Raw genomic sequence first — 14,291 nt, 5'->3', positions numbered from 1 at the left:
ATTTAAGGATTAGCAGAGACACGTACATGTAAAGTTATTTTTAATTAGAAGGCTAAAATTACAAAATGAAATGCTACGTTTTGGATTTTTTGTTTTTAAGGTTAAATACAAAATACAGTATTTTCCTGAAATATTTAAATAGACGTCTTTCTGTAATTTAATTTATGAAAACAGAATTTTGGGTTCTATTAAATAAACATATCCAAGCTGCACAGTGACACAATGTTAGCATTAGCAATTTTCAGTAGAAAAATCCCAGGTCTAAATCCCAGATAAGGTTTTTTATGAAGAGTTTGCATGTTTATAAATAGTCCGGCTTTCTACTGGTCCACAAACCTTCACACTGGTTTGACTGGTCACTCTAAAATAGTGTTTGTACTGCTGTATATGTCAAAGAAATGGCAATCCTGCTGTATTTCAGGTTTTGCTTAATGTTAATCTTTAAATAATTAAATAAAACAGTTGTTTTATACAATCTGATCTCAACAAATCCAGTTTGGAGGTTTTAAAATTAAAGATTTATTTCTGATATCACACAGACAACATTGCATGAAATAAAAACTTCACAGAAACTGAAGAAACCTGAACATACATGCACTAAAGTCTGGTGTGTTTTAAATCCTTAATCTAATATAGACCACAGAGATGAACACACAGCACGACATGTTATGGGTTGTCTCAATTTATAGACATGTAACTTATTTATTTTCAAATTCACTCAAACACATGTGCCTGTAGGTGTGTGTATGTGCCGTGAGGCTGACTGCGGGCGCTGCTCTAAGTGTGTATGGGGAGATTTTGAGGAGGTTCTGCAGGCAGGTTGTTTTGGGCTTCAGCAGGAGCCTTGATCTCTGTGAGGTGAAGAAAAAGAAGAATCGGTTACTGAGATCCAACAGGGACAGAACAAACCAAATCAGCTGGAACGAAAACTGTTTCCATCGTCCGTGGAAAAGCGCAAATTAAAATTACGAAAATAAATTTGCTTAATAGAAACATAGACATTTCTAAAAAACTTATTGCGCTGGGATGATGTCATTGTTTTCCGCCGTATCAACATTTTATTCTGCAAAACTGCAAAGGAAACACTTTTTTCAAATTACATGAGTTACATGATCAACGAGCGGATGCTACTACTGGTGGCAACGACAAAGAAGACGACAGGAAGTGAGAGGAGGATGATGTTTTTTTTCTTAACGACAATGTGGAGCTCGCTGCGTCGCACAGTTCATAAAAAGCTTTGTCATTCCACAGCTCTTCTGTAAAATGGTCGACTACGATTTCCCCAAAACGCTGCACACGTAGCTGCTATAATCCCTAAATAAGACGCCGACATCTGCTCTGATTGGCTGATAAACAATGAGCTTTAGCATGAACATATCATAATTTTTAATGATTGTCATATGAACAAAATTATTAAATAACAACAATAGCTAAATTATGTGGGGTTTTTTCGACATTAGCAGAATATAGACAAAGATTTGAGCACATCTGTAACGGAAACGCAGCTTTTGATGAGTTTCACCTTCAGGTTTGTGTGTTTGTGGTTGAAACTGCAGCTGTCCGTTCGGACCAGCAGGCTGCTGTCCCTTGCCAGCTTCCTGCTGGTCTTTCTGTCTCTGGGACATTTCTAAAACGGCCTGTAAGTAGAAAAAAATAAAATTTTTGAATTATTAGCAAAGATTTTTGACTCCCATAAAAGTTCTTTAGTTTTTTTCAACATTTACCTGTTGATACTCTTTTTTCTGCGCCTCCAGGGCTTTGCCTCTCTCCCTTAGCAGCTCCTGCTCCTGACGAAGAGCCTCCGCTTTCCTCTTTAGCTCCTCCTCTTTGTCCCTCAGCTTGGCTTCGAATCGCTGCAGCTCTTCCTCGGTGTACATCGGTTTAGCATCCAGTGTCTGTGAAAAACCAAGGAAACAGTAAATACACACAAAAAACCTACCAGTGAGTGGTACAAATCAAATAATTTTCATTTACATGGTTTATTGTCTTCCTCTTTCTACCAAAAACTGGACGATCAAAGTCTTCAGTCTGGTGCTTTGATTTCAGCCAACCCTTTTATTGAAAGACTATTTTGTTTACAGATACCTCATCCTTCATTTTATTTGTTGTTTCTGTTGTTTTGTTGATTTATTTTGAATATCAAAATGTCTTCCAGTTCCAATGTTTAAATATTTGTTAGAATTTAAAATTTATTGCACTTCAAGAAATATTCTTGCATTATTATAAATCTCAAAAATGGTCTCAAAAAAACAATATTGTCATTTATTGTGATAACGTCTGGGACAATTTATCATCCAGAAAAATGTGTTATTGTGACACAGCTAGCCTAGCAATAATGCTAATTTCTATTTCAATTCTGTGTCCACCAGATTAATAATGTTTTAAAAAAATTGGGGGCTCGTCCGGGATAATATAAAACACTAGAACAGATGGATCTACTGTTTTACATGGGAAGACATTATTCCCATCTTATTTCACTCATAACATGGGAAAATTGTCTTTGTATCAGTGAATTTATCTGCCAATGAAACAAGTATTCTTTCACTAATATTAAGAAATTATTCACTTGAAACAAGATCTTATAATATATCTTCCTGAAAAATTACTTCTGAGTTAGTTTTCTTTATTTCAAGTTTACTAAAATATTTCCACTAGAAACCAGACCAAAAAACACTTGGCCAGATTTTGAAATTGTTATTTATACTTTTTTCCCAGCTAGAACATTAATAAATATGAAAATATTATTAAATGGACGACAATATTTTTGAACGTATTTGCCTAAAAAAGACCGAAAAGAATCTGTAAAAACTTTTTAATGTCTCTTTAATGAGTACTACAATAAATACTATAAAATCTTGCTTTAGGTTTTTAAGGCCATATTACGGTACCTGTTTCTAATATCTATATTTTAGTGTATGTTTTATCATTTTAGCCACATTCTCAAAAGCCATTGTGGGAGACAAGAAGAAAATTTCTAACTAACTGTATTCATAAAAGCAACAAGCTCTAGTTAAAGCAGTGGTTCCCAAAGTGTGGGGCGCGCCCCCTATGGGGCCGCAGTGCCATTGGAAGGGGGGCATGGGAAGCGGTATGGGTGAAAAAACAAAACAAAAAAAAAACAGTTACACAAAAGAGTTTCACTTTGTAGTTTGTTTTGTTGCAACCTGAAGTGTGGAATAAACTGAAGCGGAGTTTGAAAACAAAATATGTGTTTAGGTTTCTGTCTGGTTGAACGATGTGTGACCAGTTGATTTATTTTTTATTTTTTTGGGGGGGATATTAATGTAATCCATAGGGGGGCTCAGAATATCTTTATCCACTAGGTTAAAGTATTATTTTAACATCTTCACACTCTAATCCACCGTTACCTCCCACTCTTTGGGATTACTGAACTCCTTTTTCTCCGTGGATTTGAGGAACTCCTCCAGGCTGACGAGTCGATCTTTATTTAAATCCACCTTTTAAAGCACAAGCAGACGATCTGCGTTAATCAAAGCAAAACGAGGGAAAAGCAAAGCAGATGAAAGAGACGGACATTTTTCATGACATGCTCCCTCATCCTCAGCCTCTCTTCCTCCATCTCCATCATGTCGTCTTCCTCGTTCTTTGGGTCGTAGACTTTCTCCAGCTAGATGTTAAAAGACATGAGCAGCTATTCTGAGAACAGGTGCATTTATAAGTATGTAATTTTTAAATTGACGAGAGAAAAACTGAAGGATTTCAAACCTCTTTGGTGAAAAGAGCCTCTAATTCCTGCTCATCTAAAACCCCGTCTTCATTTGTGTCTTATGAGGCAGATAAGAAACCATTTATATCAGACTGGATTAATCAGCATTAAACAGAAAAATAGAAGAAAATAAATAAATAAATAAAATAATATCTAAAAATAGTTTTAAAAAATGAAAAACTGCAATAAAAAATTAAATAAAAATAAATAATAAATTAAATTTAAAAAAATTTACACTTTAAAATAAAATAAAAAGAATAGAAGTTAGACCCCAAATTTGAAACATTTCATGTTTTTTCAATCAAACGTTTTTATCCTAAGATCAGGTGTTTTTTTGGCTGTAAAATAAAATAAATTAATAAAAAATAAACTATGTTTATTTTCTTAAATAGGAAGAAAAAGAATAAAAAATATATTTACATGTGAATTTTTGAAAAAAAATTCATGTTTTTTAACAAAACGAAAATAAAAATCCTAAATAAAAATAAATGAATAAAACATAAAAATAAGTTTTAATTGGAAAAAAGTAAAAAAAATAGAAGTTAACTGTCAATTTCGAAAGAACTGATATTGATCAATAAAAAGTTTTTGCACTAAAAGTAAAATTATAAATAAAAAATAAATGAATAAAAAGTTAAATAATTTTCTTTTTATAAATTGAAACAAAAGAGAAAACAACAAATAGAAGTTAAAGGATTAAGCTACCATGTAGTTTGAAGAAAGTTTTGGGGTTGAACTCTTTCGGATCCAGTCCATCCGTTTCCTCCCAAACCTCCCGTAACTGAGCAACGCTGCCCTGATCATCAGAAAGATCAGCATCAACATCCTGTCGTCGCTTTGGAAACAAACGGCTGAAGATGGCGGTTTCCGCCGCTCACCGGAGCGTTGACTTTAGGATGCTGCCGGTGTTTCTCCTTCAGCTCCTGCAGTCGTTTCTCCTCCTTCTCCCTCTTCTCCTGGTCCAGGCCCTTCAGGTACTCCCGCCTCTCGTGCTCCTTCAGCATCTCGTAGCGCTTGAACTCCTCGTGCCTCTCCGCGTCGTAGTTCTCCAAGTCCTTAGTGGCCTGGATGAGGAAACAAAAGGAGAGGTCAGATGTGAGAAACGGAGGACGGAGAACTGGTGAGGTCACGGCTGCAGCTTCTTACGGTGGAGATGAGCAGCTCCAGGTCTTTGGCCTCAAAGGTGTTTTGGTTGTGTGGGTCCAGGTGTTCAAACTGCTTCAGCAACGAGGCGTGATCCATCTGCAGACCTGAACGGTACCAATCAATCAAACCGAGATGCAACTCTGTAGAACTAACTCAGTTCTTAGTGGACTAACGAGGCAAAAATAGCATAAGGAAACCATGACAAGGTGTTAATGTAGCCTCTTCTCTGTTTCTCGGTTTCCATTAACCGTAAAATTACACAAACTTAAATTACAAAAATACATTTGTTTAATGGAAACATGGCAATTTAAAAAACAAACTTTTTTTACACCAAGATAAGTTTTTTCAGCCGTATTGAAATCTTTTCTCACATCACATCACATGATCAACTGGATGTTACTACAGTTGGAAACAACAAAGAAGAAACAGGAAGAGGTAGGAGGATGATGGCTGGTTTTTGGGGGTTTTTCTCGGACATTGTGCAGCTCACAGATTCACACAGTTCATAAAAAGTTGTCATTCCTACGTATTGAACCTACAGCTGTTCTGTAAAATCCCCGACTACAATTTTCCCAAAATGCTGAATAAATCTGCTGCTAAGCAGATAAATGGCCCTAAATATGTGGGATAATAAATAAAAACAGTAAATCAGCTCACTCTGTGTGTTGGCGCTGTCCAGTTTGGCCTTCAGCAGCATCCTGAGGCGAGAAACTTCCTGCCGCTTCAGCTCGTCCAGCCGGGTCCGGACATGATGGCCGACCAGGTCCAGCTCCTTACTGAGACGGCCGTTCTGCAGGCAGAGCACAAAACAACAAGCCCAGTTCAGCAGCAACACTTTGACGGCTTCAAATGGAGTCATGATGGAATGAAAATGTTAGTTTTACATTCCTGGGTTCTGAAGAAAGTTCACCCGTCCTTACTGGGTTTTAACATTAAGCAGAAAAAGTTTCTTAGATTAGAAAAGCCTTAAAAACTGGCAATTCAATTATAAAAAGTTCTTTAACATAATAAAGTTAGGCAAGAAAAACAATAGTCAGCATTGGTTTGGTTTAGAAACAAACAAAGACTTCTGGAATATTGTCTGTTTGGAAACCGCTGCCACAAATTATTTTTAAAAACTGATTATTCTGACGATTAACCGATTAATCAAATAAAAAAAATTGGCACATTTTACAAATTTTTTATTTAACCATTTATATAATTTAAAAATACATGAAAAGATGCAAATAAATAATTAAATTCCTTTTTTAAATATGAAAATAAACGTTATTGTTTTGCCCAGTAATCTTTTAGTGAGTGATTGATCATTTGTGATAAAGGATTCAGCTGCAGCAACAAAAAAATAAATACTTCAAACATCAACACATGAACAGCTCATCCATTTTTTGTGCAGAATTTGAATCAAGTGAAGCTAAAAACTGCAACATCAGGAGTTTTGGGTAGAGCGTGTTAGAATAATTATGTTTTGTTATCATTCTTACATAAGTAGTTACCAGTTTGCTTTTCATTTAAAGGTTTAGTATTCAAACCCCAGAGAGGAAGAATTTGTTAAACCGTGTGAAAGACAAAACTTGCTTTTTCCCTAAACCTTGAAGCTGCAGCTGCTTCTTATCTTGGGATACTCCTTAAACTGCAAGTGTGTAGAATGAAGTTCTTCCTTGTTTCAGAATAGCCCCCTTCTTTTTATTTATCACTCTCCCACATTTCACTCCCGACTCCTTTCTTTCCTCCTGCTTAATAAAAAGCCCGGCTGGTTGAAAACTCATAAACGTTGTCTGTGGTTTGTCTCTTTATGAAGGTTTGAGAAATACCTATCAGAGTGTTTACATACAAAGGCATCCAGTTAACAATTAATCAATTACTAAATTTGTTGAAAATTCAATAATCGATTAATCACCATTAACTTGATTGATCACTTCAGCCCTATCCTTCTATACAAGATTCCAATAAGAGATGCTGAAGTTTGTGGTGCTAATTTAACAAAATGTGAAAAACTCAAAAGGACATGAATAATTCAATACTTTATTAAGTTTGTCTCAATAAGCAAGAAATCAATTAATCGCATAATAAATTAATTCAAGCTCAATAATTTCCATTTCCGTTTTTCTCTCTTTCTACCAAAAGCTGGATGATAAAAGTTTTCAGTCTTCAGGACAATTTTTCATTTTATTTGTTGTTTCTTTTGTTTTCTTTACTTATTTTGGATAATTAAAATGTCTCCCAGTATTCCAATATTCATTAGAATGTTTTATTAGTTTATTGATCTTTGATAAAGTTTTCTTGCATTATTATGTCATTACATTTCTTGAAAATGGTCTCAAAACAACAACATTATTGTTTATCATGATAACTTATTGGACAATTTATGATCCAGATAAATTTGTTGTTGTGACAGGCCTATAATCGATTCACCACGATTAATTTGATTAATCGTTCCAGGTCTAGTTGAGACCAAGTTATAAATATTTGCATGAAAATTTTCAAATTGTTTTACAGCCCAGAACCATCTAGACTCTAACCTTGATGTCCTCGGTGTTTGCTGTCTGCAGTTTCTCTCTGAAGTGCGGGTCAGTCTCCAAAACCTCAATCACCTCCCTGAGATACCGGTCGTAGTACAGACCCGTGTCCTGAAAGACCGTGTGCATGAAAGCTGCGGTTACAACCAGCAGAAGCCAGAGTGAAAGCTCACATCAGGACATCTCACCATGTTCTCCTCCTGCGCTTCCTGCTTCTGGTCCTGCTCGGCGCCATTTCTGTCGATGGGAACGGACCGCACCGCTGTAGAGATGAACAGAAGCAGCAGCCAGGCAGGTTTCAAGTTCATCCTCCTGCAAAGAGAACACCAATCAGCTTCTTCTACATGCTAATACAGCAAACACCTGAAGGTTTGGGTCAAAATTCTGACAAAAACCTAAGCTCCAGGTCATCATGCTGCCACCACCGTGTTTTACTCGTGTTCTTAGGGTGTTGTGTTTTTGAATTTCTTTGCCAGGCTGGGGTGTTTATAAAAAAATATTTGCTGAAACTGTCACCATGTCGGAACTTTGAGATAAACAGAAAAAATTGAGCTCCTCTGCATTCTGGTAGTGCCAACGAGAAACAACCAATCAGAGCCAGGAGGCCGGTCTTATTGCTGTCAATCACAATCTGCTGTGGCGCAGTCCTGAATGCTAAAGCTAGTTATCTTAGCCATCAATGAGTGGATAAACAGTTTTCCTGTAAGGATAAGCTGCTTCTCTGCCATCACCACATTTAGCAGAATACGTGAGGATGATTGACAGCACTAAGACCCGCCTCCTGGCTCTGATTGGTTGTTTTAGGTAGGGCGCCGTGCATTTATTCAGAGGAGGTGAGCAGATGAATCTTTTCACAAAGTAGAAGTATTATACTGTCACAACATGGGGACAGTTACAACACAGATGTTGTAATATCTTTAAATGAGTGAAAAAATGACAAATGATCAATCGCTCACTACAGTTACAACATTTGTGTTGTAACTGTAGCTGTAATTGTAACTGCAATTGATCATTTGTGGTAAAGGATTCAGCTGCAGCAAAAAAAAATAAATACTTCAAACATCAACACATGAAAAGCTCATCCATTTTTGGTGCAGAATTTGAATCAAGTGTAAAAGTTACATTCAATTATCCAATTAAATATCAATAAGTTTTGTTTATTATTTATCAGATACTGTCCTAAGAGGCTGGAGAGAATACTGTTTACATTCTTCAGTAAATTATTTACCTTTTTTAGTTAGTTATTTATACACACATACATCTGTCCCTCTAACAATTTAACTTTTACAGAATAACTGTCAATGTTATTTTAATTGTTAAAGTATATTAAGCCTTTTCTAAAAACATTTACTCCTACAAAATTTGATAATTTATTCACTTTAAGCTGTCGGGAGAAACTACATGTAAGCTACAGGACTATTGTAAACTGAGTACATAGTCATTGAAATGTTTGTTTTTAACGGTTAAGCTAAATAGCTAAAGCCAGAATAACACGGATGTAAAAATGGGGCGTGATGTAAAACAAACACGGATGTTTCTGCTGTACTGGTCGACAAAAATAGTCGCAAATCACTCATGTCTAATTTCTATCTCATTTTAAGCGGATTTTACTTACGGTTTCACAAGAGGAACAGCCAGTGCTAGTAGCAGCAGGAAGATGTAGAAAAGTCTAGCAAAGTCAACCCACGTAGTCCCAATTTAGCCTCCCCCTTCTTTTTTAAAAATCCAATTGTAACTGTAACTTTAATCTAAATTACTACCACAATTAAAACCATATCTAGTATCGTTACATGATACACTAAAAACCGAATTTCTTACCGCATGTGTAGTTTTAAAATACACGAATCTGTTTTTGCCCGGATATGAAGCACGTCAAGCGAATGCACAACAGTTCCAACGTGCTATCTTCAAGTAAACACGGAAATAAAGATCTCTACTGTTGTCTATAATATTAGTATCAATAATCTTTGTCATAATTCGCTTTGTTATACATAAATAGATATTAAATAAACATGAAATTTATTAGATGATTAAATAATCCGATATTTATAGGTTATCTGGTTGAGGAAATACTGAGGTTTAAAAATACGAGGATGTCATCATCACACGAAGGTATCACTATTTTCTCCCAAAAGATGTACGGAAAGCAGTTTGAGTATTTAATTTAAATTACATCAAAACAAGTTTACTGTCTTGAAGGTAAACAAATGAAGACAACAACGTATCTGTTACATGTTAGTGTCATAAATCATGGTATATAGATAAATAACATACTGAAACAGATTATTCGTGCAACATCCCTGCTGTTACTTGCGGTCTTATTTTAATTTCTGGCAATTTATTTGTTGCTATTTTTCTATGCACAAATATGCATATGTTGTGGATGTATTTTTGTTGTTATTCTACTCAGTTGTCCATTTATTTTGATCTCAGTATGCTATTTTTAATAACAATCCAACATTATTTCTTGCCATGTTATTATATATATATATATATATATATATATATATATATATATATATATATATTTTTTTTTTTTTTTTTTTTTTTTTTTGAAGATGCATGCCTTCATTTATCTTGAACCTCCTGCTTGTACATCAGAATTTCCCCCACAGTAGGACAGTAGCTCAATATTTTAACAAAAATGTTGAGAAACTGAAACATGTCCTTGAAAGGGAGTAGAGACGGTTTCTTTTAGGATTTTATTAGAATATTCCAATATTATTTCCATTCCATATCATTGATATCAAGAGTAATTTTCCTCCCCTTTTTCAATGTCATAAAAATATATTTATTGCCATTTTCTTCTATTTTTCAAAAGCATAAAGTTATGGCAAATCATAATAAATTAACACCAAAGAATAATGAACAATTGCACATGATTATAAATAAAGACATAAATATGAAACATCAAATCAACACCAACGCATACAATAAATTTAACATACATATCTGGTACATAACATAACAATCATGGCACATGGTGCATTGCTCACAAATAAATAAGACATAAAATAAATTAGGAAGTTAAATTAGGACATTTTAAGCTCATTATGGATTTATATCAGTTTCACTGATAGACTTAAAGGGTTTGCTTGATTAAATGTTTAGAAATCAATCTCTCTCATGTCAGTCGGCGTCCCGGGCCTTTCGTTCTCCACCTCCTCGTCCTTCTCAGTGGGACCGGGCTGCAGTCCGCTCCGCAGCCGCTGCCTGAGGGCAAACTCGATCATCTCACTGTAGCACTGCAACACGGCCTGGAGGGGAAAACACACACACACACACACACACACACACACACACACACACACACACACACACACACACACACACACACACACACACACACATAAAATTCACTTTAAAAACAAAACAAAAGAAAATTCACTTTAAAAACAAACACAAAAAATATTACTTCAAAAACAACAAACAAAAATGTCACTTTATAAACAAACAAAAACATTACTTTAAAAGCAGACAAGCAAAAAAGTTATTTTATAAACCAACCAACAAAAGAGCATTACTTTGAAAACAAACAAAACAAAACAAATTATTACATTAAAATAGCTAATATTAGACCCACCAAACATTTTAATACAGGATCACACCTGCAGTGTAAGGAGTTCTTACCGGATCCGTCTGGCACAACTCAGCTAGCGTCTCACTCATGGCGGCCAGATGAGGCGACGCTTTGCTGCCCAGACCTCTCAGTGCACAGTTCAGGGACGCTGCAGCAATAAGTGAGGGAGGGGCTCCCAGAAATCGGGAGTCACAGACGCAGAGTGCGGCCAGGGTGTCGCTGTGCCGCCTCAGCATGGAAAGCAGCTCAGACTCTCCTCGTTCCTCTATGGAGGAGAGAAAATGTGGCAGGAAGTCCTGAGGAGTCACTGCTGCCGAGTCCCAGCGCAGGGCGGCGAGGACGACGCGCTCCATCTCCTGATGGACCAATCAGAACCAACGAGTCAGTAAACCAATAAAGCAAGCAACAAAATGACCAGTAAAACATCCAACCAACCAACCAACCAACCATCCAACCAACCAACCAACCGACCAACCAAACAACCAACCAGTAAAACATCCAATAAAACATCCAACCATCCAACCAACTAGAATGTAACCTCTCTGATGGGGAAAGAGTGTGTGAGGTCGAGAGGTTCCGGCTAGAAATAGTCGGTCTCACCTCGACGCATGGCTCTGGTTCTGGAACCAGTCTCCTTGAGAGGGGCTGGACATACTTCCACTTTTTGCCCAAGGTGAGAGGCGTCGGGCAGGAGTGGGCATACTTGTTGCCCCCCACCTCGGCGCCTGTACGTTGGGGTTCACCCCGGTGAACGAGAGAGTAGCCTCCCTCTCCCTACGGGTGGGGGGACGGGTCCTGACTGTCGTTTGTGTTTACGGGCCGAACGACAGTTCAGATTACCCACCCTTCTTGGAGCCCATAGAGAGGATACTGGAGAGTGCGCCACCTGGGGACTCCCTTGTTCTGCTGGGGGACTTCAACGCTCACGTGGGCAATGACAGTGAGGCCTGGACGGGCGTGGTTGGGAGGAACGGCCCCCCCGATCTGAACTCGATCTGATCCAGCTGTTGTTGGACTTCTGTGCTCGTCACAGATTGTCCATAATGAACACCATGTTCAAGCATAAGGGTGTCCATATGTGCACTTGGCACCAGGACACCCCAGGCCGCAGTTTGATGATCGACTTTGTCATCGTTTCATTGGATCTACGGCCGAATGTCTGGACACTCGGGTGAAGAGAGGTGTGGAGCTGTCCACTGACCACTACCAAACATCCAACCAACTAATAAAACATCCAACTATCCAACCAACCATCCAATAAAACATCCAACCATCCAACCAACCAATAAAACATCCAACCATCCAACCAACCAATAAAGTTGTACAAAATTTTATTGTATTTTATAATAAAAAAAACAAAGTCCATCCATTCATCCATCCATCCATCCATCCATTCATCCATCCATCCATCCATCCATCCATCCATCCATCCATTCATCCATCCATCCATCCATCCATCCATCCATCCATCCATCCATCCATCCATCCATCCATCCATCCATCCATCCATCCATCCATCCATCCATCCATCCATCCATCCATTCATCCATCCATCCATCCATCCATCCATCCATCCATCCATCCCACCCTCAGGTCTGAAGGCTGGAAGCTGAACTCGGCTGCTGAGCAGAGGGCGTCAGCGGTGACGGTCTCACACTCTGTGAGCTTTGAGGCGATCAGGATGCATCCTGCAGCCAGGCAGAACGGTGAGACAGGCAGGGACAGGTAGGCAGACAGGTACCTGTCCATCAGGGAGACAGACAGCGGGAAGACGGCCTCATCACATCCACAGTCACAGCAGACCTGCACAGGAGAGAGGTCAGCATTTCAGTCACAGGAAACAAAAAACAACAGAAAAAGAGAATTACAACTTTGATCTCACAAAATTAAACTAATTTAAACTGCTTGCACCTTAAACTATTTTAACAATTCAAAGTTCCTCTTCCTGTTACTGAAGAGTTGGAAATGCCTTTAAAATAAAATAAAAAAATTCACACCCTTCACGTTTGAAGTCCAACTTTTCTGCTTGCACCTTAAACTAACTTAAACTCAGACAAAAATCAGATTAAAGTCAGAAGTTTTTTCCCAGTGGCTCTAATCCACTTCAATAAAAACTCTTTATTTGAATCATGAATAAAGTTAGGAAGTGGGGCCATCAGAGAGTTTCCCACCTCCAGGGCCCACTTGGCGATCTCCTCCCGGCGCTGTGGATCCCGCTGGATGAGCGTGACGTAGAGCACGGAGGGCATGTAGCGCTCCTCCAGGCGGAGCAGCCTCTGGATCACCCGATGCCCCGACACGGACGGGTCCCAGCGGGCGCGCAGCTGAGGCGAGCCCCCGGTGCTGCTCTGGCCTCCAGGTAGGAATGGTCCACATAAATAGTTTATAGATATGCTATTGATGCATATAAACACTTTATAAATCATTAATAACTGCATTAATTAAGGGTGAGAATCAGATTATGTGCTAAAAATGTATGTTTACAAAAACTTAACATGCTTACAATGTAATCTGAAATGTTTTTGTTATAGCAACTCTAGACAAAATATATAAGTGAACACTTATTTGCCACTATTTAGCAAGAAGCTGGTTGATTTTGCTTTAATTGATTCACAATAAGCAGTTATTAATGATTTATAAAGTGTCTAGAGATGAATTACTACATCTTAGTCATCCAGAAGGGAAGCCTTATTGTAAATAGGTAACAACAATCACTCACGTTTCATCATAATAAATTTATTGTGATAAACAATAAATGATAAACAATAAATGATAAACAATAAATGATAAATGTTCAGCCCTACCTTGAGGTTCACCCTGATCCTCCTCTGACTCCTCACACCAAAGAGACACAGGAAGCGCTTGGTCCATCTGCTGGGGAAACTCCTCCGAGACGAAAAGAAATAAATTTGGAAAGCTAGAAGTTTGGAAGGAGGTGACAACTCTTCATCACTCCTCACTTCTCTCCCACAGTTTTATACCAGCAGGGAGAAAAACGGAGGGAGTGACGGAAAGGAGGCGTGGACCCTCATGAGCGACAGAATATAATAGGAAGAAACAATACGGTCTGCTCAACAGGTGGGGAGAAGGAGACGGAGAGCGAGGGGAGGAGCGAAGAGGAGCAGACAAGAGAGGGAGTGACCGCAGGGAGCCAGCAACAGCTTGTCGTCGACAGTGAAAGAGAGAAGGAAGGAAAGCAAAGAAAAGGTCATCTCCAGACTCTGACAATGGGCATGGATGACAAAAGCTGCTGGGTGTTTGTTTACAACGTGAGGGAGAAGAGAAACACGTCGAACGCTGGAGGGGCTGATGGATGTCCCAA

The 14,291-nt window shown here is 38.1% G+C and overlaps 2 protein-coding genes across 3 annotated transcripts; both read right to left on the bottom strand.

Annotated features, from left to right (window-relative positions):
- Positions 1 to 495: 495 nt before the first annotated feature.
- Positions 496 to 9,327, bottom strand: nucb1 (nucleobindin 1). 2 transcript variants are annotated; one of them, XM_044101444.1, is made up of 13 exons: positions 9,208 to 9,327; positions 7,578 to 7,701; positions 7,393 to 7,500; positions 5,531 to 5,663; positions 4,874 to 4,977; positions 4,606 to 4,791; positions 4,433 to 4,523; positions 3,727 to 3,785; positions 3,536 to 3,628; positions 3,369 to 3,458; positions 1,725 to 1,895; positions 1,523 to 1,637; positions 496 to 851 (listed from the first exon to the last, which is right to left on the bottom strand). In XM_044101444.1, the coding sequence occupies exons 1-13, from the start codon at positions 9,210 to 9,212 to the stop codon at positions 778 to 780; spliced, it is 1,353 nt and encodes a 450-aa protein (XP_043957379.1). In that variant the 5' UTR covers positions 9,213 to 9,327; the 3' UTR covers positions 496 to 777. The 2 variants fall into 2 exon arrangements, with proteins under 2 accessions (XP_043957379.1, XP_043957380.1); XM_044101445.1 differs by lacking the exon at positions 9,208 to 9,327 and adding an exon at positions 9,005 to 9,201.
- A 755-nt stretch (positions 9,328 to 10,082) lies between these two features.
- On the bottom strand, positions 10,083 to 13,929 carry ccndx (cyclin Dx). Its single transcript, XM_044101442.1, has 5 exons — positions 13,774 to 13,929; positions 13,141 to 13,322; positions 12,557 to 12,772; positions 11,020 to 11,325; positions 10,083 to 10,646 (listed from the first exon to the last, which is right to left on the bottom strand). Exons 1-5 carry the CDS (start codon positions 13,838 to 13,840, stop codon positions 10,497 to 10,499), a joined length of 921 nt encoding a protein of 306 aa, XP_043957377.1. The 5' UTR covers positions 13,841 to 13,929; the 3' UTR covers positions 10,083 to 10,496.
- Positions 13,930 to 14,291: the final 362 nt, after the last annotated feature.

Source organism: Gambusia affinis, linkage group LG19 (assembly GCF_019740435.1).
Source record: "Gambusia affinis linkage group LG19, SWU_Gaff_1.0, whole genome shotgun sequence".
Classification (NCBI taxonomy): domain Eukaryota; kingdom Metazoa; phylum Chordata; class Actinopteri; order Cyprinodontiformes; family Poeciliidae; genus Gambusia; species Gambusia affinis.
The sequence above is the reverse complement of the archived record's forward strand: the minus strand, read 5'-3'. Positions and strand labels throughout refer to the sequence as shown.

Bases quoted from the DNA above. Each gene is read 5' to 3' on its own strand.
- ccndx (XM_044101442.1), bottom strand. From the start codon at position 13,840: ATGGACCAAGCGCTTCCTGTGTCTCTTTGGTGTGAGGAGTCAGAGGAG. The intron at 12,773-13,140 runs GTGGGAAACTCT...TCTCCTGTGCAG, and splicing joins TCGCCAAGTGGGCCCTGGAG to GTCTGCTGTGACTGTGGATG. The intron at 11,326-12,556 runs GTGGGATGGATG...TTGGTCCATCAG, and splicing joins TCCAGCCTTCAGACCTGAGG to GAGATGGAGCGCGTCGTCCT.
- nucb1 (XM_044101444.1), bottom strand. The intron at 3,459-3,535 runs GTCCGTCTCTTT...GTGCTTTAAAAG, and splicing joins GGGAGCATGTCATGAAAAAT to GTGGATTTAAATAAAGATCG. The intron at 1,638-1,724 runs GTAAATGTTGAA...TTCTACTTACAG, and splicing joins AGAAAAAAGAGTATCAACAG to GCCGTTTTAGAAATGTCCCA.